General features: G+C 51.9%; 1 protein-coding gene across 3 annotated transcripts; it reads right to left on the bottom strand.

The window, feature by feature from the left end:
- Positions 1-509: 509 nt before the first annotated feature.
- On the bottom strand, positions 510-20,218 carry LOC121459707 (SEC14-like protein 2). Of its 3 annotated transcripts, XM_041669682.1 has the most exons (12): positions 20,087-20,218; positions 18,164-18,239; positions 13,532-13,575; positions 13,107-13,166; positions 12,693-12,881; positions 10,810-10,905; positions 10,652-10,712; positions 10,227-10,310; positions 7,189-7,295; positions 6,971-7,110; positions 6,686-6,855; positions 510-1,919 (listed from the first exon to the last, which is right to left on the bottom strand). In XM_041669682.1, exons 1-12 carry the CDS (start codon positions 20,138-20,140, stop codon positions 1,789-1,791), a joined length of 1,212 nt encoding a protein of 403 aa, XP_041525616.1. In that variant the 5' UTR covers positions 20,141-20,218; the 3' UTR covers positions 510-1,788. The 3 variants fall into 3 exon arrangements, with proteins under 3 accessions (XP_041525616.1, XP_041525618.1, XP_041525617.1); XM_041669684.1 differs by lacking the exon at positions 6,686-6,855; XM_041669683.1 differs by lacking the exons at positions 18,164-18,239; positions 20,087-20,218 and adding an exon at positions 17,023-17,104.
- Between the last annotated feature and the right edge of the window lie 2,567 nt (positions 20,219-22,785).

Below are 22,785 nucleotides of genomic sequence, written 5' to 3'. Positions count from 1 at the left end.
CAGTGGGGACAGGGCCCGGTGCCGGCACGGGTGGGAAAGGTAGATCTGTCTGCAGGCCCTGAAACACCGGTAGTGCTGGAGTGGAATTAGAAGACGGTCCCTAAAACCACGTGACGCTAATCCGCAGCCTCCCTCCCCTTTTAGTACCCGTTGCTCACGCCGCAAACGCTCGCCCTCGCCGCTCGGCGCGAACGAACCACCCCGTACGTCCGGAACCACCGAATGGGGCGGGGTCTCCGCCCTCACCATGAAGGCTGTCGGGAGCATCTTCATGCCATAAACAAAAATGGCGGACGACACTCCGTGGCTGAGCTAGTCAGAAGACAACTTCGTGGAAAGTTCACGCGAGAGGAGAGGATCAGAACCTCTCTCTCTCTCTCTCTCTCTCTCTCTCTCTCTCCCTCTCCCCTCCCCTCCCCTCTCTCTCTCTCTCTCTCTCTCTCTCTGTGTGTTTGGACCTAGTGTAGAGACCGCTAGGAAGCCGGCGATAGGCAGTGAATTCTACTTCCTTTGATTTGAAAATTGCTTTAATGTACCTAACAGCATTGTAAACCAAGGCCAGGAAATGTTCCTGAGGTGTGTGACTAGATCCTGGGTAGCCTCGGCCCTCTCTGGTCGCTAGCCCTGCACCTATACAGAGCTTCCTCTGCTTGGTGAACGAGTACTCAGGCTGGGCCGGGGTCTTATTCCGAGGGGAAAGGGGGTCCCCGCAAGGGCCTGGGGCCGCGTTCCAGAATTCTGGGCAGTCCGTAACCGTAACCTGGCGTTCGCTCGCAAGGTGTGTAGGGTCAAGAGCTGCTACTGCAAGGTCGCCTGTGGCCGCCCCTTTTCCCTGGCTACCAGCGTTTAGAGGCAAGAGGAACCCACCGCTCCCCTGCCGTTACTGCTTCCACAGAGAAGGACCTGCCGAGCCCTCTCCCAGGTCAGTCGGAAGACCGGTTCCCAGGCACTGTGGGAGACTCAGACTGGGAAGGGCTCTCTGTGTGCTGGTCACTCCCACTTCCCGTTTTTGTGTAGGGTTGCTCAAGTGGAGGCTTACTTAGAGGCTTAGGACCCACCCACGGCCTCCTGGGCCCTTTCAGATCTGTCATTCCTTGTGCTTTTGGAAGGTTTCTCTTTCACTGGACAGCAGTGGCCAGGTACCAAAGTTCCACAGAACACTGGGTCACTGGCAACCATTAGAACTAAACAAGCAGCCAGTGGGGCCCAGGAGTTGGCGAGGTTCTCTAGGGGAGAGAGGCCCCTCTGTTTGCCTTCCAGTGCCGACTTGGGTTACTCCTGAGACTTGGGGAGGGGGCGGGGAAATACTCAAGCCTTTTACAAAAGTTTGGAAGAGGGGGGGATTCCAATCCTGTGCCTAGCAGCCTGCTCCTTTGCAACCATCATTACGATCATGGAGGTTTGTTCCATGTTCGTTTAGGAGCAAATGTCTTCCCAGCAGCTGACTTCCCTGAGTGTGGCACCCCAATCTCTTCACTTCTTTCTAATTTCTTCCCTGCTGCCATCCTGTGTACCCCTCCTCTCCCTGACTTAGCTGTCACTGGGCAGGTGAAGTTGGCAGGTCTCCAGGGTAGACATAGTTAGAGCCAGTTTCTGGAGACCCCCTTAGCAGTCTGATGACAAGGACCCACCCTAGCTATTTGTCCTCTTTGGATTCTGGCCTGAGTCTCCTGTGCAGTCTGAAGTCTTCCTTCCACCCCAGTTTCTTAGGGCTACTAGGTTGTAGGAAAGTCGCTACTACAAAGAAACAACCGACAGGAAGGCTCTGAGGGGGGCAGGCGAGAGCTGTTATTTGGGCGTGGCTGCCCCCTGCTGGTTCATCTTCTCCTCTGCTGCCTTGTCGGGAAGCAGGACCTCCACAGTGAAGCTGACTTTCTTGGCATGGATGAAGCTGTAGGTGTTGTCAAAGCGCAGGACGTCTGAGGGAGCAGAAAAGGAAACGTTCAGGCAGTTCCCGCCAGGAGGCGAAGGGAGTTGAGCAGGGCTGGATTTTACTGACTGAGCAAGGGTGTGCTAGGGGATGGAGGGGAAAGTACTGGACCTTCTGAAACTCAGTCTCACGGGGTTGACACTGTGTTCATAAAGTGGAAGAAAACTGTATGGCACAGCACAGGCCTAGAGAGATGGGTAACAGAGAGACTCAGGTCTGTAAGAGCTCGGAAGGAAAAGGCCTTCAAGACCAGCAGCCATGGATTCCTTAGACCAGGCTGACGTGTGGCGATGACGTCTGTGTGGGAAAGCACAGGGTTTGTGCTCTATCTCTGTGGTCACATTTTTCCTCACTGCAGCTCTGAACTCAGCAGTGGTCCTACTTGGCATCAGCGGAAAGGGTTTTACGTCGCATAGTGAGGCAATGGTGGGGTGGGCTTTCCCTCTGCTTTGCCTTCCTGTCCATACTCCTGCCTGATTTGGATCCTGGGAAGCCCAGCCCATTCCATTTCTCTGCAAAATTTATGAACCAGGTGCTTTCCCTCTGGGAAGATTAATGGGGCAAAGGGTGCTCACTGCATGCCTGCCCATAATAATAAAATAATAGTAATAATATTATTATAATAGTATGGGCTGCTCATCAAAGGAGAGTTGCTTGAGCAATTTGTGTTGTAGTCTGTCTTCTGGAACACTGTTCTGATATTAAAAAAAAAGAGCTTAGCTGGCCATGGGGATACACACCTGTAACCGCAACACTTAGGAAGGTAAGGACATTCAAGACCAGCCTCGGCTATATACTGTTGAGTCCAGACTGAGCTACACAGACAGAGTGGGGGCGGGGAGAATGGTGGTGGTGTCTAAGATACATACAGAAGCCAAAATAAACTTCAGAACAGTTTGTAACACTTTTGTTAATTTATATGTAAAAATAACTGGGGGGGGGAGGGTATGTCTACAGTTGGAGGTTCTCTGGTGGTAGCACCCAGGAATGGCACTGTTCTGGAGGCAAGGTTTTCTCACACACTGTCCAGCTTTCTCCAAACATACACTGAATATGGGCATGCTCCTTGCATATGTGACTGTACAGTGCCTGGCAGGCTTGCTATAGAGTCAGGCCTCTAAAGGGATGGGCAGTGTTTGGCAGGCTGGTGGGTGAGGAGGCTGTGGGCTGTGTGTCCTCTAGGAAGGAGCATGGACACAGTTGGCAGGGACGGCGTCTAAGTCCTGGCCATTGAACAGGCTTGCTTTCGCTCTAACTCTGCCTCTTTGCAAGCTTGTCCTATCTCCTTCAGATGCCCCTTCAGGACAGCTAAGCCCGAAAACAGAAGCAGCAGTACCACCCTTCTGCGCTGCTCCTTTCTCACTTTCCCAGCATCTGACTTCTCACCCCGAGATAAACTGCACTGGGCCAGCAGTCCGCACAGCGCCCACTCCTTTTCCCTGACACTTCATGGTGTCAGTCATCTGATTCCCGTCTCTACCAGAGGTCCTGCAGATCCCACACTCCCCTCCTCTGGGCAACCAGAGTCCACCGTCCTTTGATCTCCTTGGACCAGGATTGAGATGCTTTGCTCGGCAAAAAATCTGCCCTCGAACACAAGGAAGGGCTTTGTAGGAGGCACAGGCATAGGGAAGGGCAGTCTTACAGCTCGTAGGTCTGTGTGGCACAGGGTGACACTGGTCATGTATTCAAAGGCTCATGGAGTCCCTGGAGGCCCTCCAGTCAAGGGCGTCTCAGCATGTGTTAGGTGACTGGCCCCTTGGAGCACCTTGAGGTTTCAGGGCCAGTGTCCCAAAGAGAAAGACGCTGTTCTTTAGGGAAGTAGGTGCCATCTTGCCTCTCATATATGTAGTAAAATGTATAAATTCTAGCTCTGGTGCTTGGGGTTAGAGCACCTGCCTAGCATGCAGGAAGCCCTGGGTTAAATCCTTGGTACTTCATAATAATTATTATATTCAAACTGACTTCCTCGTTTCTATTTTATATTACGGGTTGGAGTATATTGATTTTTTTTAAAATATTTATTTATTTTGTATACAATATTCTGTCTGTGTGTATGACTGCAGGCCAGAAGAGGGCACCAGATCTCATTCCAGATGGTTGTGAGCCACCATGTGGTTGCTGGGAATTGAACTCAGGACCTTTGGAAGAGCAGGCAATGCTCTTAACCTCTGAGCCATCTCTCCAGCTCCCGGAGTATATTGATTTTAAAATGATATGCATAGGTGGATTACATTGTCTGTGAGTAATGGGAACAATAGACATTATTTATGAGAGGGCAGTGTTGGTTCTTAGATTCGGAACCACTTCTCTGGGGCGTCCGTGGACTCCAGAAGGAAATCTGCTCTAGCCTACTTCCCGCATTTTATGGTGAAGGAGAGACACTTGCTGGGAGCCCTCTGGGAGAGGTGGTGGCAAAGTTAGACATTCTCAGCATCCATGCCTCGCGAGCCTCTTCTCCCAGCACTGCCTGACCCCTTCCTACAGTGTTTCAGACCTTCCTATCCACTGCTCAAAGTCCATTTCACTGTTTTCTTCATTCTTTCCATCCCTAGTTGAGCATTTCACACAGTAGGCTCTCAAAAAGTAATTGGGAGAAGGTGAAACCCACCCAAATGTTGGCCTGTCCTCAGTCCACCTGAGCAAGGGGCAGAGAAGCCCAGGGAAGGTTGTGTTTGCACCATTTGAAGCTGACATACCCAAAGATTTAATTCTCTCTGGGGTGATCATGCTCCACTTTGCAGGGTCACCTGGTCCTCAGAGGCATTGCCCTTGGATCTCTAGATCTCAACAACCCTGCCTCCTAGTGACATCTGACCCTACCTCCCTGCCTTTCCATCTGGAAAGGGGAATTTTATCCTGTGGCCTGCCTCTGCTCCTCCAGCAAATAAGCAGATCCCAGGCAGGTAAGGGGAACAGATCCAGGAAGGACTGAAGTAAACGAGGGTTTGCAGTTCCCATCCTGCTGTATTAAAGGCTGTTTATCCTTCAGATGAACAGTGTTGGCCTCCTGCTACCCCGTACTTCCTTGATCTGGGACTCTCGTCACAGCAAGGATAAATGTCTTAATTTTTCCTCAGTCTGTGACTAGGAGCCTCTAGTGTCCTTTCTCAGCATCTACATTAGCTACGTGATGGGAAAGGACATCTTGTCTATGCCTCAGCCTCCTTCTGAAGAGATAAAGTGCTCTCTCCCTTGTGGATGGCAATGCCTGGGCTGTGCCAATCCTTGTTCTCGGTGCAGCGCAGAGTATGCTTGCCCCTGTGACTCGGGCTGCTCACTAACAAGAATGATCCTGCTCCTCAGGGAGCCAGATTGCGCCCGCCCGCCCGGTGTGGTGTATCCCTAGGGAGGGAGCACCAGCACCGCAGGCTGCTGGACGGGAAGGAAGGAGCAGATCTCTGCGGGGCTAGTGCTGCTCTCAGAGGTGCAGCCTCAGCAGGGATGCTGCCATCTCTGGAGACAGTCCTGCTCTCCTAGTTACCCTAATAATAGTAATAAAGATGGCTGTCGGTGCTGAGTCGCATGCTCTATTTCTGGCATCATGCCCATGGCCTCACGGATCTTATCGCATAGAACCTGGCATCTCTGCAAGTTCCCAGTTGCAGCAATCAGGAGCCACCCTCAGGAAGGCCAAGTCATTTGCCCAAGTCCACACACAGCCAATGGTCAAGTCCAGCTCAGATCGGAGCATAATGCCCTTGTTCCTCGCTTTTCTACCCTTCGTCTCCTGGCTCTGTCAGGAAACTAGAAATTGTCTGGCTTGTGTGCATACATTGGTGCTTTTTCCACTACCCTAGAATACACTGTAAAATATATTTGCAGAAATAGAGGAAAATGAACTCCCTCTGTCAGCCCAATTGCCCTCAAGTTAGTGTGGATTTCCCAGAACTCCTTTCTATTTACACACTTATATACCACACACACTGTATTTCATGTTTACCTGCTTAACATGAAGTAACATCTTAACTGTCGGTGTGTTCTCTTTAATGACTGCATGTTTTGTTGTGTGGATGGACCTTCTTGTGGCCATGTGCTGTGTCACTCACTGGCTTTACGGGCTGCTAGGAACTTCTTGTAAAGGTTTCTGTAGGCCACATTTCAGAAGTAGAATTCTGGGTCTAAAGGGTTTTAGCCATCACCACATGAGCCCCTGTAAGCCCTTTTGTCCTGTGTATGCTGCCTTCTCACGTCCTGTGTCTACCTAGAAGTGAGTGGTGTTCAGGATGCTTAAGGCTGGCATTTTTTTTTTTTTTTTGGCATGCCGTGCCCTGTGAAATCCTTACACCCACACAGTCAGTTCTGCCTCTGACTTCTAAGGGGACAGGCATCCCTAAAAAATGTCTGACTGATGTCTCAGGCCTAGTTAACCTTGGAGAAAGCCTGTACAGCCCGGGCTGGCCCCAACTTGCAGTCCTGCCTCAGCCTCCCACATGCTGGGATTACAGGTGTGCTCCACCATGCCCAGCGCCCAAAAGCCGGACTTCTGAAGTCCCGTACTCCCTGGATTTGATGGCAATCGCCTCTACTTGGGAATATCAGTGAGAGTCCCGCCCTGCTGTTAACTATCTGACCCCCTTAAGGAAGTCACTGCATCTTTCCAAATCTAGTTTTCCTGCTCTGTGTCATGAGACAGAGTACCCCTTCCTATTCTGACACTAAGGTGACCAGCGCACTGAGGAAGAGAGGAAGAGGCGTGTCATAAGCAGAAAGGTATGGGCGGGCTTCATGTGTTGCCAAGACCCAGATACTTACAGATGCCTGGCTCACTGCAGGTGAGGGTCCCATCCTCAGGGACCATGTGGGAATTGTATCTCTGGTTGGGCAGCACCTCTGTCATCTCCCCTGCCCGCTGCCGTTCCCCCATCTTGGTCTTCAGGAAAATCCCAAAACCCACGTCTGATCCCTCCGACATAAACTGCCACCTGCAGAGGACATCCACCTGTGTGTGTGTGTGTGTCCATGGCAACTGGGCTTCTTGCACTGCAGCCCACCCACTGGCACTGACAAAGGTTGGGATCCCGGGAAGCAGGCAGTTACCTGAGGACACAGCCAGGGAAGAGGATCTCATACTCCACTTGGTGGGAGGAGCCTCGGGAGATCTGCACGCTGTGTTCATACTGCTGCTTAACCTGGTCTCGCACATAGTACTGCTTGGGGATGTCACCGCCATAGTTGATCTAGAAGCAGAGCACAGGATGAGTCGGGGTGCCCTCTGAGCAAAGACTCCCCCTTGACCTCCAGCTGCTGGCCCATACCTTGGATTTACACTTGGGGTTTCCATCAGGGTCGGTCATAGTACCTCCATACTCCACAGGCAACTGTTCAGGGCTGATATGTTTGAGTAAAACCTCCTTCCAGTTTGCTGGCAGGAGAGGGAAGGACAAAAATGTGTCACTAGGCAGGACTTCGTACCTGGCGGTCAGTCCTTAAGAGGCAGAGAAGGCTGGCCCTGCCTTAAAAGGAAGCATTACAGGCTCGCATGGTGCACGCGTCACCCAAGGGACTGCAGGCAGGAGCACCATTAGTGTGAGGCCAGCCTTGGCTCCATAGTGAGACTGTGTCTGGGGGAAAATGGAGTACTTCGTGAGCATATGATGCGTCCACAGTACTACACGGCGTCAGAAAGAGCCGGGGTTCAGAAACCCTGGGCTGCTGTCATAGTGGGTGGGGACCAAAAGTGGGGTGGGGGTGTCATGCAGCAAGACTACGGGTTCTTACACAGTTATGCAGTTATTTTCTCCTACACTGACTGAAAGCACCCCACTGGAGAAGGACCCCTCAAATGGGCTTACGTGGCTTTACCCAGTCAACTTCATGTCTCTTCTTGTTGTTTTGGGCTGGTTGACTGCTTTTTTTTAAAAAATATTTATTTATTTATTATGTATACAATTTTTTTTTGTCTGTGTGTATGCCTGAAGGCCAGAAGAGGGCGCCAGACCTCTTTACAGATGGTTGTAAGTCACCATGTGGTTGCTGGGAATTGAACTCTGGTCCTTTGGAAGAGCAGGCAATGCTCTTAACCACTGAGCCATCTCTCCAGCCCTGATTGACTGCTTTTGTTGTTGCTTTTCTAACTAAATCCCCTCCCTATTGGAGCAATTAGCTCTCAAGTGTCTGCTGCCAAGAATCATTTCCCCAAGAAATACCAGCCTGGCACAATGTTTAATCTCAGAAGCCACGCCGACTGTATAGACCATCTATACCAAGCAGCTCCAGGCCAGGGACTAGCCTTGTATCCTCTGCATAGATGACTGGGACACTGACAATCCTGTGTCTGCCAGCCCTCAGGTGTTTAGGACCCCAAAGCATGTGACTCTTGAGAACATGGTGCCTGTGGCCTTGGGGTGACTTCATTGGCACTGCTAAACTCCGTGACCAACCTGGAGTAACTTTGACCCCTCCTCTGTTGGAGATCCTTTTTCTTCCCAGTCTGCCCAAAGCACATTTGGTGGAAAGAATTTGAAGTGTGGGTAGGAGAACAGCCTGAACCTCCTACACAGCTCTGCTGCCAGGGAACCAAACTGCCTCACTCACGCACTTGGTGGGTGGTAGCAACAGAAAAACCAAAACCCAGAAAAACCTATTGCGCTGATTTTGTTCTTCTCCCAGCTGAGCTGGAGAGCTGGGAGAAAATCAAGAGAGGTCTTCCCGTCCTACACAGAACAGCGTCGGCCACAGCCAAAGCTGGGACTTCACCGCCCCAGTCCTGACGTCCTTTGGTTTGGAATAGGGTCTCACTGTGTAACCCAGGCTGACCTGGAATTCACTGTGTAGTTTCAACCTTCTACCTCCCTAGTCCTGAGGTATCTTAAATGTTTTCTTGTTCTTTTGTGTCTGATGTATGTGTGTGTTGGAACCATAAATGTGGACGCTAAAGAACAGCTTTTGGGGGTTGTTTCTCTCCTTCCACTGTGAGATCAGGCGTCAAACTCAGGTCATCAGCCTTGTATAACAAGCATGTGTTGTACCCATGGAACCAGCCCACGTTGTCGTTTTTGAGACAGGGTCTCACTAGTAACCTGGGTTGGCCTTGAACTTAGAATGCAGCCCAGACAGACCTGGACCTGGAGATCCTCAACCTCCAAGGTGCTGGGAAACTAGACATTGACCGCCTTTCCAGCCCAAAGTTGCCACTCTCGCTTTGTCTTAGCCCAAAGGTAAAGAAACAAACCAAGGGGCTGGAGAGATGACTCAGAGGTTAAGAGCACTGGCTGTTCTTCTCAGCAACCACATGGGGGCTCACAACCATCTGAAATGAGATCTGATGCCTTCTTCTGGCCTTTTCACGGTCCCCAGTGGGCTCCTCTTACTCTGCCTACACTAGGACTTGGATGTCCCCCAGACTCACTGCAGACTCCTGGATCCTCAGCATCAGTAGATTTTGCACAGTCACCTCTATTCGTGATTTAACCTCCTCTCTGTGGCCAGTCCATCTCTGCTGTTTTGCTTCCTAGGCAAGTTGTAAGTCCGGCCTTTCCTCCTTGTCCCTGACATTGCTTCCTAGGTTTACACCATCTCTTGCGTGAGCAACAGCATGGCATGCAAACTGGCCTCTGGCTTTCGTGGACTTTTGCTGGTAGGTATGAGTCCATTGAAAATATGACCATGGTAACTCTGTGGCACTCTGCCTCATTCCATGACTGCTGCCTGCACCATCCTAAGGGAGGTCTTTACTCGGTGCTCCTCTTTCTGCTCTGTTCCATGTGGCCACCTTGCTCATGTTGCTGTGTGTAGCTTAGGTCGACATGGCTCTCACCTCAACTCTGGTGGGATGAGAGTTGCTGCTAGCTGTGACTACCCTGTGGTTTCCCCTTGTCCTATGTATCACGCCGACAAGCATGTTTGTGTCCCCCTTCCCTGAGAGCTAGCCAAGGGACTGTCTTAATCCTGGCAGCCTGGCACCTAGTCCTGAAAAGGTGTTTGTGGGAGTGGAGCCACTCACTCCTGCCTGCCCCCAGATGATCTCCACGCACCCTCCTGATGCTCTTTCTAGTGTCTTCTGGTTCATACCATAGCCTTCTCTCTGCAGTTGTCTCTCCCTGTAATACTGTAAGCCCCTTCAGGATAAGCCCTGGAATTCCGTTCATCTTTGAACTTGCATGGTGAGCCCAGTGCTTGCTTCTAGAGTGTGTGAGGAAACACAAGAAGCCACAGATCTGTCTCCACTTGCCCCTATGTCCCAACTACTCCCAAAGTAGAAGATAGGTCTTTGCCCTGGAGGCTGTGATCATACCCCTAAAGCCAGACGTTGTTTGGACCACACACACCAATGTGTAGCATTTGGGCCACTTACCCCCCAGGACCATAATCTTCTTACGAGTGTCCTCACTTAGGAAAGGCTTGATGAGGTTATAGGCCACAGGAAACAGCTTGGGGGCTGGAAGAGAGGCAAGACCACGTGAAGCAGAGACAACGGTAACTCAGATGCTGCCAGCGTCATCAGCCACCCATCTCCACTCATGGGGCAGCTAAGCGTGAGGCTCAGCCAGGCATGTCTGAAGCTGGCTTCCAAGCTGTACAAGGATTGTAGCCAACCAGTCTCCTCCTACGGCATCACCAGCCTGAATCCTAAGGGGCTAGGTGGCTCACACGCTCTGGGAGCCGTAAAGCATCTGTACAGGCTAAGGTCAAGGGCTGCTCTTCACTCAGTCTGCCCCCAAGCAATGGTTCCAGCCTCTTGTTCATATTTGGCTCCATCACCAGAAATTCCCAACTTACCTTTAACGACAAACAGATGCTTCAGTGTTTCGGGATAATTTTCTTCAAACATGGAGAGAAACTGTGGAAGCAGAAGTGGTCCTAGTTTCAGTAGCTCAGGCCTCCAGGCCACTGTGCCCTTCAACCTGTGAGTCCTGCCCCCGCTCCCTGCCTCTTACCTCTCCATAGGCCTCCACTGCAGGCTTCCAGAGGTGCTTGAGGCCGAGCCCCTCACAGTCATAAATCATGGTGATGGTCTCTATCTTCTTCCCTAGCTACTGGGAACAGACAGACAGCAGAAGGAAGTCGCTGAATACTCACTGGGTACAAACAACAGCAGCAGAGATGCAGATGTCATCCAGGGTGGAACTATGACCTAGACAAACTATTCTCCTCTAGCAAAGGACTAGGGTGGATCAAGGTCATATCCAAGGTCCCTACTGTCCAGCAGGTTCTCCTGATGGCCTCTGTCCTCCTGTCAGTTACTGTGTGCTCCCTGGGCAGCACCTCTCCCGTAGGCTTAGACACTCCATTCTACCTAAGCTCTAAGGAAGCAGCAGGTTGAACCATGTTTGTGTCCCCAGCCTCTCAGGTTCTGTACTGGGTGGACTTTTTGTGAACCTCAGCAAAGAACAGCACTGCTTTAACCCATCTGCAGCTGCTGGGGGAGGAGGGGTTAGCCACAGCTCCAGCTTGCTCCTCAGTCCTTCCTTTCTTTTTATTTTAAAAAAAAAAATACGTTTATATTTGTCTGTCTGTCTCCCCATCCCTTCCTCCCTTCCCCCCACTCTGTGTGTGTGTGTGTGTGTGTGTGTGTGTGTGTACATGCCACAGTGGGGGTGTGCAGCTCTGAGGATAACTTGTGGGAATTGCTTCTCCTCTTCTGCCATGTAGGTTCTCAGGTTTGCTAGCAAGTCATTTGCCTGCTGAGTCATCTCTCCAGTGCCTCAGTCTTTTTCCTAGCAGGGAATTGTCACCCTGATGCTTTGAAAATAAACTTGGAGGAGCAGGGATCCTGGATTTGTCTACATGAGGACCACCCAGGCACACACACACCCCATAGCTGCCCAAGGGTAGTTTAGTCCAAGACAGGATCTCAGTGGTTCCCACGGAAACAAGAAAAGTGTAACAATGTAGTGAGGTGGTTTTCTGAGGTTTTTTGTTGTTGTTTTGTCTTGTTTTTTGGGGGTGTTGTGCTAAGAATTAAACCTTGGCCCTTGCCTGTGCTAGGTGAGCTGCCTGTCCCTGAGCAACAACTCCAACTGTGGTAATGTATAGTTTTTTGTTTTCTGTTGTTTGTTTTTAGGTCCCACTACATAGCCCAGGCTAGCTTCAAATTCAAGACCCCCCTGCCTCAGACTTGTTTGTTTGTTTGTTTTTTCAAGACAGGGTTTCTTTATAACTTTGTAGCCTGTCCTGGGACTTGCTCTGTAGACCAGGCTGGCCTCGAACACACAGAGATCCACCTGTCTCTGCCTCCCGAGTGCTGGGATTAAAGGCGTGTGCCACCACCACTCGGCTATCTACTTCAGGCTTGTGAATCATGGGATTACAGGTGTATACCACTCACCTCCCTGCTGTATTGGGGTGGAGCCCTGGATGTGCGGGGTGAGCACTGTACCAGCTGGGCTCTAACTCTCACACTAGTGACGTTTATTAAACCGGATGTCTTCAGTAAAGGACCGCAGTTTAGTCTCGGATCTCCCCTACATACACCATTCCTACAGTTTGGGGGAGTCACCATGGCAACAATAGAAGGTTATTTTAAGTTTTTACTTAGCAAAATGAAAGTGTGACAAGATGGGGGCATAGTTTAGTGGTGGAGAACTTGCCTAACGTGCACAAGACCTTGGGTTCAATCTTCAGTCAAAGGGATGGAGGGAGGGAAGAAAGGGAAGAGAAGAGAACAGATGGATTGGTAGCATGTTCATCTAAAACCCTGAGATTTCAGGTCTGTGAAACCCAAACTCTGAGACAGGTGCTTCCATCCCTATGTGACATTCCTGCTTCCCCTTGACTATCTTCGCCATGATCAAATCACTCAATGGCAGACAGACCATACCTTTGTGGTCTGGTGGGCACACTCCTGCAGAAGCAGCTCACAGTCCCTCATCTTGGTCCTGAGCAGGTCCTGCTTGGAGGCGGAGAATAGCAGACCCTTGGCATCCAAGGGACCAATGATGTCGTACCAGACTGGGCAGCCATCCAGGTCATAGCCACACCTGCCGCCTGACAGATACTGCTGGATCACCTGGCCAAAGACATACAAAGGCATCTCATAGACAGGCCCGGGACATCCATCCCTTCTGCTGGTTCACAAGTATCTCCCTTCATACCCTCCCCCGGGTGTCAAGAAATACCTGTTTTGGAACTATAGTGTCTCCCTTTGAGGTTCCAGGTCCAGTAGACCAGGGTACAGACTGGGAGCCTAATAAGCATCCTCACACAGGGGTGGAGTGGGATAATTGGTCCTCACCTCGGGTGGCTGCCAGCTGATGATGTTGTCGATGTCCTTTTGCTTTCGGAATTCCACATGCTGCAAATACACAAAGATTTAGGAAACACAAGGCAGAAGAATAGGTGTGTGGTGGTGGTGGGGTCTTGAATAGGTGACCAGCATAGATGACCCCTAGAAGGAACTGGACAAGGGTGGAAAAGGAGGCCCCAGTTTCTTCAGATATATCAGCAAGAACATCATTTTGGGCTAGTTATGAAGTAGGGAAGTCCAATGTTTCCAGGGAAGGAAGTGCACTTTGTCCCTCAGGAATAAAGCAACAATTGTTGGCTAATAACTATGTCATACAAACCAAAACCTATACTAGGGGTGGGTGATGGGTAGGGAGGAGAAGTCCAGGCACAATGCGACTGGCGGGAGGAACTGTGGCGGCGGCAGGGACTCACCTTGCGGAGCATGGCCTCTGACTTCTGCAGGTCAAAGCTTCGGGCTGTAACAAAAGCATGACCAGGGTTGGGAATCCGACCGCACGTCTACGGATCTGTTCCCAGGCTGGGGGCCCAATCCCCTTGTGGGTTCCCCCAGCCACCTGTCAGCTTTGTAAAACCCCACAGCCCTGAGCTGGTGGGGTAGACAGGCCAAGTTCAAGGCAGTTGGGAATGGGCAGCGTTGCCATGCTGGGGTCAGAGTATCCAGGCAGATAATCAGGTGAAGGGTCTTATCTCAGAGAAAATGAACCCTGGAACCTTTTCTCAATCGGCCATCCCCCACAAGGACAAAAGTTATCTCTTCCACAGTATAACATCCAGCCCTGAGAAATTGACCCACAGTTCAAAGATGAACATAGCTGTCCCGGGAGCTGCGGCTGAGCTGCCAAACATCCTGGAGAGGCAGAAGTCAGTGTGCCTCTAGCCAATCCTGACATTTCCCTAAGACTCACACATTCCTCAAAGGAGCACAGTGGGGTCTTAGCTTACGTGGACCCACCCCAACAAGTTGTCCTGCTCAGATCTGAACCCAAGATTTCCCTGTCCCCTGAGGCCACTTGCAGAAGAGCAGAGCTGCCAGCCTCACTAATTCGCTGTGAGCTGCAGTCTACTCCAGGGGCATCCCAAGAACAGAGTTCCTTCCCTCATCGTGCAAACTATGAACTCCGGCTGCCCTCCTGGGCCTTCCTTCCCGCTGTGCTGCCCGTCCTCAGAGCCATTTCTCACACGCAGCTCTACAATCTCCTAATCACTTCCCTTTGGATATTGTCCCCCTGGCCGCGCCCCCCCCCCCAGGCGAACCTCACAAACTGAGCCCAGGTGTTGTTTGCCCCTTCTCCGATATACCCTAAGAATTCTCTTTGCAATGGTCACACCTTTAGTTCAGGTGGAGCTTAGAGTCAATTGAAACCCCAAATCCCTCACACCTGTGCTCCTCACACCTGCACACCGGCTAAGCCGCCAATCCCTCCGCCAATCCCTCCGTGGAGAGAGAGACAGGCCCTCCACTGGTATCCCTCTCGCATTTCGCATTTCCTCGGGAGTCTACTCCATTCCAGAGAGTCTGATGGGTGTGGCCTCTGACCTACGAACTATCTCTCCTGGCTATACATCCTCCACTGATTTAATTGACATCTAGATCTACTGATAGCCCTGGAACTGAACATACAGGCTGCCCTTTGGGCTGTCAGCTGTCCTTCAGCACTGTGCTCTGGGAGCAGGGGACCATACACCCTGAGTCTGCATTCGTGAAGTCCAGTCCTCCATCAGAGTCAGGGCAGTGTGTCTAAAGGTCTGATCAAGCCTGGGTGTGGTTCCTTGAAGTCGGCCTGAGCCGCATTGGAAATTTATGCTAACCTGGGCTACATATTGAAACACTATCTTAAGAAAGAAAAAAAGATCAGTAAGATGGTTCAGTGGGTGGGCTGGAGATGGCTCAGTGGTTAAGAGCACTGGCTGCTCTGTTCCAGAGGTCCTGAGTTCAGTTCCCACATGGTGGCTCACAACTATCTGTATGGGATCTAATGCCCTCTTCTGGCCTGCAGGCAAATGTGCAGACAGAGTATTCATACCTAAAAAAATACATAAATAAGATTTTAAAAAGAGAGAAGATAGTTCAGTGGGTAGCGGGGCTTAATGTGCACGCCCGGCAACCTGACAACTTGAGCTTGCTCCCCAGAGGCCAGGCAAAGGTGGGTAAATCCACAGTTCTCTCACCGCCATGTGCGCACTGTGGCGTGCACTCCTCACGCCCAATCTCTCGCCCGCTATCCCTCTCCCTCTCCTACTACACATTTCAAAAAAACTTCTTAAAAACAAGAGAAAGGGGGCTGGAGAGATGGCTCAGAGGTTAAGAGCGTTGCCTGCTCTTCCAAAGGTCCTGAGTTCAATTCCCAGCAACCACATGGTGGCTCACAACCATCTGTAATGGAGTCTTCTGGCTTGCAGGCATACACACAAACAGAATATTGTATACATAATAAATAATAAAATATTAAAAAAAAAACAACAAGAGAAAGAGTTGGCCAGGCCACTGCCACTGTGCATGCCAGATCCTTCCTGGCAGATGGAGCAGCCACTCTCCTCACTGCCACCCTTCCTGTGCCTCCAGCAGCCCCAGGCAGCTTTTAGAGGAATGTAACGTGGGTCTGCATCTCAGCTCTCCTATCTTGTGTGTTTCTAGATACTGCATATGCCTGACCAGACCACTTGAGAAGCTTGAACTGACTATCCTTTGTAACAGAGGAGCTAGACCGTGAAAATGGGAGTTTCTCAGAGAAAGGACACTCCCCTCAAGAGAGGAGAGCCCTTATCTTGGTGGAGAACAGGGATCCAGGAGTAGTATACTGAGTGCCCTTATCCAGGAGAACTTCTCCAGTTAACCCTACCTGCCAAGGTCCAACATTCAGGATCTTCCCCACCATGTCTGTTGAGTCAGGTCTTTCTAGGCTCCTGCTGCCCTGCTCAGAAGCAGCTGGAAGCCTGGCATGGGGCACTGCATGATAACCCGGTCCGGGAGCAGGCAGCCTGGGCTCTGGTTTGACTGCACCCTAGCCCTGTAAGCTGCAGACTCATTCAGTCACACTCTCCCTCTCCCAGGCTTCCTCCCACCTCTATTCTGTCTTGCTCACTGGCCTTCCTTGCTGCAGGGACCGGGATCTCACTTCCAGCTGACTGCTGGGGAGAGCCAGAGAGAAGTGAACCCCAAGCTCATACCACATTCTACTGCAAAAGACTCCTTTAGAATCAAAGGGATGAGGGGGAGAAAGAGTGCTTTTTTTTTTAAGGCAACAAAAACCCCAATTCAAATTCGTAATAGGGTCTGAGTAGGCAGAGCTCCTGCCCAGAAAATGTGAGGCACAAACGAGCTACAGCGGGGAAACTTCCTCTGCTCAGAAGCAGAATTTGAAACCAGAAATGCAACTGGGTGGTAGAATGCTTGCCTGGCATGCCCCAGACCTGGGTTCGCTCCTTAGCAGCCCCAAAACTATTACGAAGCAATGCTTGACCTCAGGAGCCGTTCCCTGGGAAGGATGTTGTGGCTTACTGGAAAAGGTGCTGGCTGGGAATCCAGGGCCCTGGACTCTACTCTGAGCACGCTTTCCATTTCCTTGCGCCTTTAAGTCCCTTGCCCGGTCTGAGCCTGAGTTTTCTCATCTGGAGAGTGAGAATCACCATCCTGCAAGGGAGGAGCTAGTACCAGATGCGGGTCCTGATTAAACTATCGAGCCTTAGACAAGTGGTTTATCCCATCCCAGGACTCCGATAGCAAAAGCTTAGTGTCTGGGAGACCAGCTGCCAAAACCTCACACTGGCCTGTGCCTAAATAAAAGAGAGCTGCAGAGTTGTTCAATGACTTCTCTCGCTTCCTTCTAGCAGAATCTCCATAGCTGGATCATCTTGCAACTGGCCCTTTAAGGAGGCTACTATCTTCCCACTCCTCCACCCACCTGCCTTTAGCTGTAGCCTTTCAGCAAATGCTAGGCCAAAATTTCCTCCAGCATAGACAGACTTCATTGTCACCCCCACGCCACCCCTCCACTCTCTCTAGGTAAACTGGGAGAGGGGCCAGATTACATCGGGGAGTGGGGTAAGGGTGAGCAGGTGATAAGTCCAGGGGCCCGTGAGCCCCACATGGCTCTCCTGGGTACACCTGTCCTCGGGTGCTGCTAGCAGGTCTTCAAGAAGATGCCAGCTTTATTAAAGTTCTGGAAAGCAAAAAGGGCATCTTTTTTATCTATCGCAGGTCTTCCTGGGCTGGGAGATGTGTGAGTACGCAGACACAAGGCAGGTCTGACCGACGTCTGCCACAGAATTCCCCGGCACAACCAGAGCTCTGCTAGTCAAACGCAGCGGAACTCTCTCAGTTTTCTGTCTAGTAGTAAAGTTTCTATGAAGAAAAGTGAAAGTGTGTCAGAAGAGCCCAGAAGGGTGGCACATGCCTCGGATGACAGATAAGAAGAGGGAAGAGCACAGACAGGTACAAGGCATGGAGGCTGAGTCTGATCCTGACACTAGCAGCAACATGTTCATGTCACTCCACAGACATTGCCGTGCCTTATCTTGCAAAAAAGCTGGGCACCATGTCTAATCCATTTCTCAGAAGAGGAGCCTAGAGATGTGTGACCTTGGCCCAAGTGACACAACCAAGCTGGCACATGACTGAAACTAGAACTCAAGATGGGGAGGGAGCACCCTCCTCAGTCCCCATACACAGTGCCCTTCATTCAAGGTGACAGCACCAGGACCCTGGTTCTAATCTCGGCTCTGCCTCCAACTTCCCACTGAGTGGGGCCTTTCTGGGCATTGATTTTCCTTCATGTCTGCAGAGCAGATTTGCAGGGTAGATGAAAAGGATGCTAACCGTCTATACCCAGAGGTATGGGTCTTCTTGCTGACTGCAGCTCACCTAGCAAGTCCCTTCACCTCTCTGGGCTTCTGTGTCTGTATCCTGTAGAAGGGTTGGGGTGGATGGCGTTAGCCATCCTTTTGTCTCAGCTTGCCAGGGTTTCCAGAGGATATCATTCCATTGCCCAGAACACGCCCCTGCCCCTGCCCCTGCCCCAGCCTCCCACGCCCACCTCCCCTCACCTCGGAGCCATCGAAGGAGAAAATAGTCATCTGGGTTGGGCAGGGTGGGCAGCACATCCTGGACATTTTCACGAAACTATAGGGAGAGACAACTGGATGAGTGGGAGCTCCCCAACCTCACTCTTCCCAAAGGGACCCTCCACTGGGGGCCTTTGCCAGAGCCCTCCTTGACATACTGTTGTAGCCTCTGGCTGAGTGAGGTTGTGGGCAGTGTTGCGAGGCGTGTCGGGCTGGAGAGAAGGGCCCCGAAAGGGACTAGGACACTGCCCTGCCTCACTTCTGAGCAAGTGGGTGTACTCCCAGCGAACAGTCATCAACACCGTTAGCAGACACTCTGGTCAAGCCACAGGGAGTACTGTCTGTGTGCCCAGCACCTGTCCTGTGCACAGCCATTATCTGGGTTCTGTGTCTCCCATCTCTCCCAGAGCTGCAAGAGGTGTCGCTGTCACATTTTACAGATGAAGAGATGAAAGCAAGAGGCTCAGGCAACACCCCCAACAGCTGGGATACAGATCTGAGTCCAGATCCCAGGCTCTTCCCTCTGCAGTCTGCCCGCCCCCTGGGTAATGAGAGCAGAGGGAAGGAAGCGGGTAGTCTCAAATGCCTTCATTCAAAACCGCTGGCCGAGCTGAGCTCCAAAGACTACAAAAGAGAAGAGGGAAGGAGAGAGGTGACAGCCCAGATGGAGGGGGCAGCTCCAGCAGGTAGCCACCAAGTGGGGTAAACAGTGACTCCAGGGAAGGCCACATCTAACCCCAACCTCTCATCTGCTCTAGGGGAGAGTAGGCCCCCCGCTGCTCTCCCTAAGCCTTCTGCTCCAGCAGTGACCTTTACCTGGTCACTGACCTATAGGACACCCCCAGAGGGGACCAATGAGGAATGGCCACCTCTACCCTTTGCCTTAGGTCAGACCCTCCCATCCCCCCAAAGCAGCTCCCAGCATTAGGACAATGGTCATCTAAACTGCAAGGGGAGGCCACCCTCACCGAGACCTTACCTAGCAGCCCCTAGTTTAATCACCACCAAACCCACGTCCGCCAGACTTCCTCTGCAGGTCAACAGTAAACTTGGCATGGGGAAAAAAGCCACCCCCAGCAACCACATCTGCTGCTACACTCTAGCACAAGTAAGAAACTGCCTGGCTGTGGAGCGAACGCTGGGGCTGGACCCCACCAATTCCGATCCAGTGCAACTAGTCTTTCCGGCGGCAGGGCCAGCCCCTGAACTTGAACGGAATAGATAGGTGCCGATCTGCCCATGTGCCAAGGCAAAGCCTGGACCTATCCTTTCTTTCTGAGTGGCACCACTAAGTTCCTTGCCAGCCAAGGGTCTGGGTTGCCAGAGGGAGGAGGGCTCTTCTCTCGGAAAGGAACTCAACCCAGTTAGTCCCAGAATCTTAAGACTTCACACAGAGGTGCCCCGCGGCCACCCTCTTCTGACTTCATCAAAGAACACACACAGGTGAGTGCTTGGCCCAAGGTCACACAGTGACTTGATGCCTCGCAAGGGCTCTGGGGAGTTTGCCACGGAGCTGTCCAGGACCCTTCCATGTGCCGCTGTCTCCGTAAGAGGAAAACCTCCCGGAAATGGGAGGAAACCTGGGGCCCTGCCTCTGTCCCACGGCCCTGCTGCCAGTCCCTGCCAGCCCCGAGGATGAATGTTGCCTTTGTGCCCTCAGCCGCTTCTGAGGGCTTCCAAGCAACCACTTCTTCCCAGGGGGCACCGCCAGGGCTGCTCGTGCTGGAGACCGCGATGTCCAAACTTCCCGAGGTCCTCACACTGAGCGAGAAGCGGTCCGCTAGGCACTAGCCAAGCGGGGGCGACTGGCCGCCTCTCCCTCAGTCGCCTGCTCGCGGGGACCTTCCCTAGCAGCGGCTTCCAGCTGGAGGGCGAAGGCCACAACTGGGACAAGATCAGGCTCACCTTGGCCAATGCCTCCTCCTGTTTGGGGCTCAGGTCACCTACTCTGCCGCTCATCGTGGCTCAGCCTCGAGGCGAGGTGCCTGCGGCAGCTGATGGAGCTCCGAGTCGTTTGCCGCCGCCGCCGGAGTAAAGTCCCAGCCTTTGGCCGAGGCCCTGGGGCTTGCGACCAAGACCCGCCTCTTAAAGGAGCCCGAGAGGCGGGGCGGACGCGCAGAGGCCCTGGAGGAGAGCCAGACACCTGAGCTACTTGGGCGGTACTCCTCATCTTAATCAAAAGGAGGCTGAAAAGAGCTGGCTAACGACCTCTTCCAAGGAGTGACTCCACAGGGCTGGGCTGGGCTGCTCTTACCCCGAAATGTTGACAGCTCTCCTTGTGCCCACTGGGAAAGGATGCCCCCGACTGTCTTTCAGCTTCTAGTAACTGTGGTGTAGACTCTGCCTTCCACTTATGATCACTACTACCTGCTCGGCTTGGGGGTCATTCAGAGGCAACACCCAGGGTTGCCGATGTAACTCAGTTAGTGGTAGAAGACTTGCCTAGCATGCGCGACCTTGCGTTGCATCTCCAGCACTGCATGGTCATGACGGCATATTTCTACACAGACTGTGATCCCAGCATTCGGGAGGTGGAGGCTGGAGAATCAGAAGTTCAAGGATCACCCTTAGTTACTTACGGAGTTTGAGGCTAGCCTAGAATACAAGCAAGCAAACAAACAAACAAACAAACCAGAGTTGGTACCCCCTTTTCTCTACCTGTAGAATAGGCTTGGGAAGAACGTGGTGTCTTGCTGAGGGGCAAGGAAGAATGGCCTCCCCCCTCCCAGGCCCCAGTTCTCTGTGTCTGACCTTCCTTTCACTCTGGGAGCCACTCCTGAAGCTATCACATCTCAGCTGGCGTGTGTGGCTTCCTCTCTGGAAATCTGGAGGCTTGGGCTTGAGTGCCCACTGTCCACAACTTTCTCCAAGTCCCTTTGCCCCTCTGCATTGTTTGCCTTCACTACCTGGGGGTGATTTAGGGCCGGTAAGCAGCAGGAGGCTAAAAGGGAATTAATGCATGTAATTCTCAGACTTGACTTCTTGTGACCACTTCCTAGCTGGCCCTACACAGGCATCCCTTGCTGGCTGCCTGGTCAGAAGTCAGCCATAGGCTAGACAAAGAGAAAACCGTGGAAACCAGGGCCCACAGAGCCCTGCTGTGGCTTCTCTGCTTCCCATCTGGTCAAGGGCCTGTGGGCTCCCCACTAGTGACACATATGATTTGTGGGAAGACTCATGGCAGCTTCATGTCCAGCCTGTGCCATCAGACTGTCTCCACCCAGTTACTCCCTCTGCCCTTCACCATAAAGCAATTTCCTCTTTTCAGAGTCCAACAGCCCCTCCTCCTGCCAGAGTCCCCAGCCACCTTGGTCTATTTCCATGCACCTAGCACCTGGTCACAAGCCCAGGGACACATTCTTGTCCTACTGCATGTCAGGTAGTAGGCATTGCTCTGGAATCCAGAAATGTTCACGCACCACCCTTTGGTCCCACACCTACTGAAGAGAATACAAAAGCAAGGCAGACGGCCACGGAGAGGATCTAACAGTAAGAGATCAGAAAGGACAACGTTCTTTGGATGAAGGGACACTAGCAGGCTCCATGGAAAAAGTAGAATCTGACTGGCACCTCAAGATGTGGGAACATGGAAGAAGGACCTCTCAACCTCTATTGGCACAGTAGCATGAGCTAAGTTCTGGTAGATGCAAAGTGTGGCTACAACCAGAGATGCAGAGGCAGCATGGGGTGGGAGTGGGGGGCTTAAAACCCTGGTGTGATCTTGCTTATTAAGATCTACCTTCTAGAGTCCCCACAAATCCTGCATCCCCTAGTAGAGGCTCCCGTAGACAGGGATGGAGTGTGGTGGTATGTATATATACAGCACTCAAAGCCAGGCAGTGGGGGTGAACACTTTTAATCCCAGCACTCGCACTCGGGAGACAGAGGCAGGTGGATCTCTGTGAGTTCGAGACCAGCCTGGTCTACAAGAGCTAGTTCCAGGACAGGCTTCAAAGCTACAGAGAAATCCTGTCTCAAAACAAAACAAACAACAACAACAACAACAACAAAAACAGCACTCAGGGCAGAGGCAGGAGGATCACAAATTTAAGGCCAGCCTGGGCTCAAACAAATAACAAAAACTGGAGGGGAAAAGAGGGGGAAGGAGAGAATGTGGTGGGCTTCAAACCAAAGCTCGGTGCTGGTGCTGGCGGTGGTCTGGACAGAAGGGGAAACAGGCGGCATCCCACAGAGTTCATGGGGCCTCACTTAATAGTAGGGGAAGCTGGGGCTCAAAGAGTACAAGAGATATAGAGTGCCCAGTGACAGATCAAGGAAGCTAAGCTATCAGTTGAACACACTCCTTCATTCCTTTATGAATTAATTAATGCAGAAGTAACCCTCAGCTACCTCAAATCCAGGTCTCTCCTCACCCAGAGTCAAGGCAGATGGTAAGGCCTGTTCATGGCATAAGAAAGGACTTGGCTGTGCCCCTGGTGTGGGCTGAGGGGCAGCCAGTGCCTGACACCTCTGAGCCTGACCACAACAGAGTTGCCAGGTAATGCAAGTGTCCCAGCCCTAGTTATGGCTTCTGATTTAGCACAGGACAGAGCTGCCTTCTTCACTGGATTCGAGACCTTTAAGAGTCTCCGGGGGTGGGGACA

Source organism: Microtus oregoni, unplaced genomic scaffold, assembly GCF_018167655.1.
Source record: "Microtus oregoni isolate MIOR12 unplaced genomic scaffold, Mior012 000019F_ref0000042, whole genome shotgun sequence".
Taxonomy (NCBI): domain Eukaryota; kingdom Metazoa; phylum Chordata; class Mammalia; order Rodentia; family Cricetidae; genus Microtus; species Microtus oregoni.
This window is presented reverse-complemented; position numbering and strand designations above follow the sequence as displayed.

Bases quoted from the DNA above. Each gene is read 5' to 3' on its own strand.
- LOC121459707 (XM_041669682.1), bottom strand. From the start codon at position 20,140: ATGAGCGGCAGAGTAGGTGACCTGAGCCCCAAACAGGAGGAGGCATTG. The intron at 10,906-12,692 runs GTATGGTCTGTC...TGTTCCCAGTAG, and splicing joins GTGCCCACCAGACCACAAAG to CTAGGGAAGAAGATAGAGAC. The intron at 10,713-10,809 runs GTAAGAGGCAGG...CTGCTTCCACAG, and splicing joins CAGTGGAGGCCTATGGAGAG to TTTCTCTCCATGTTTGAAGA.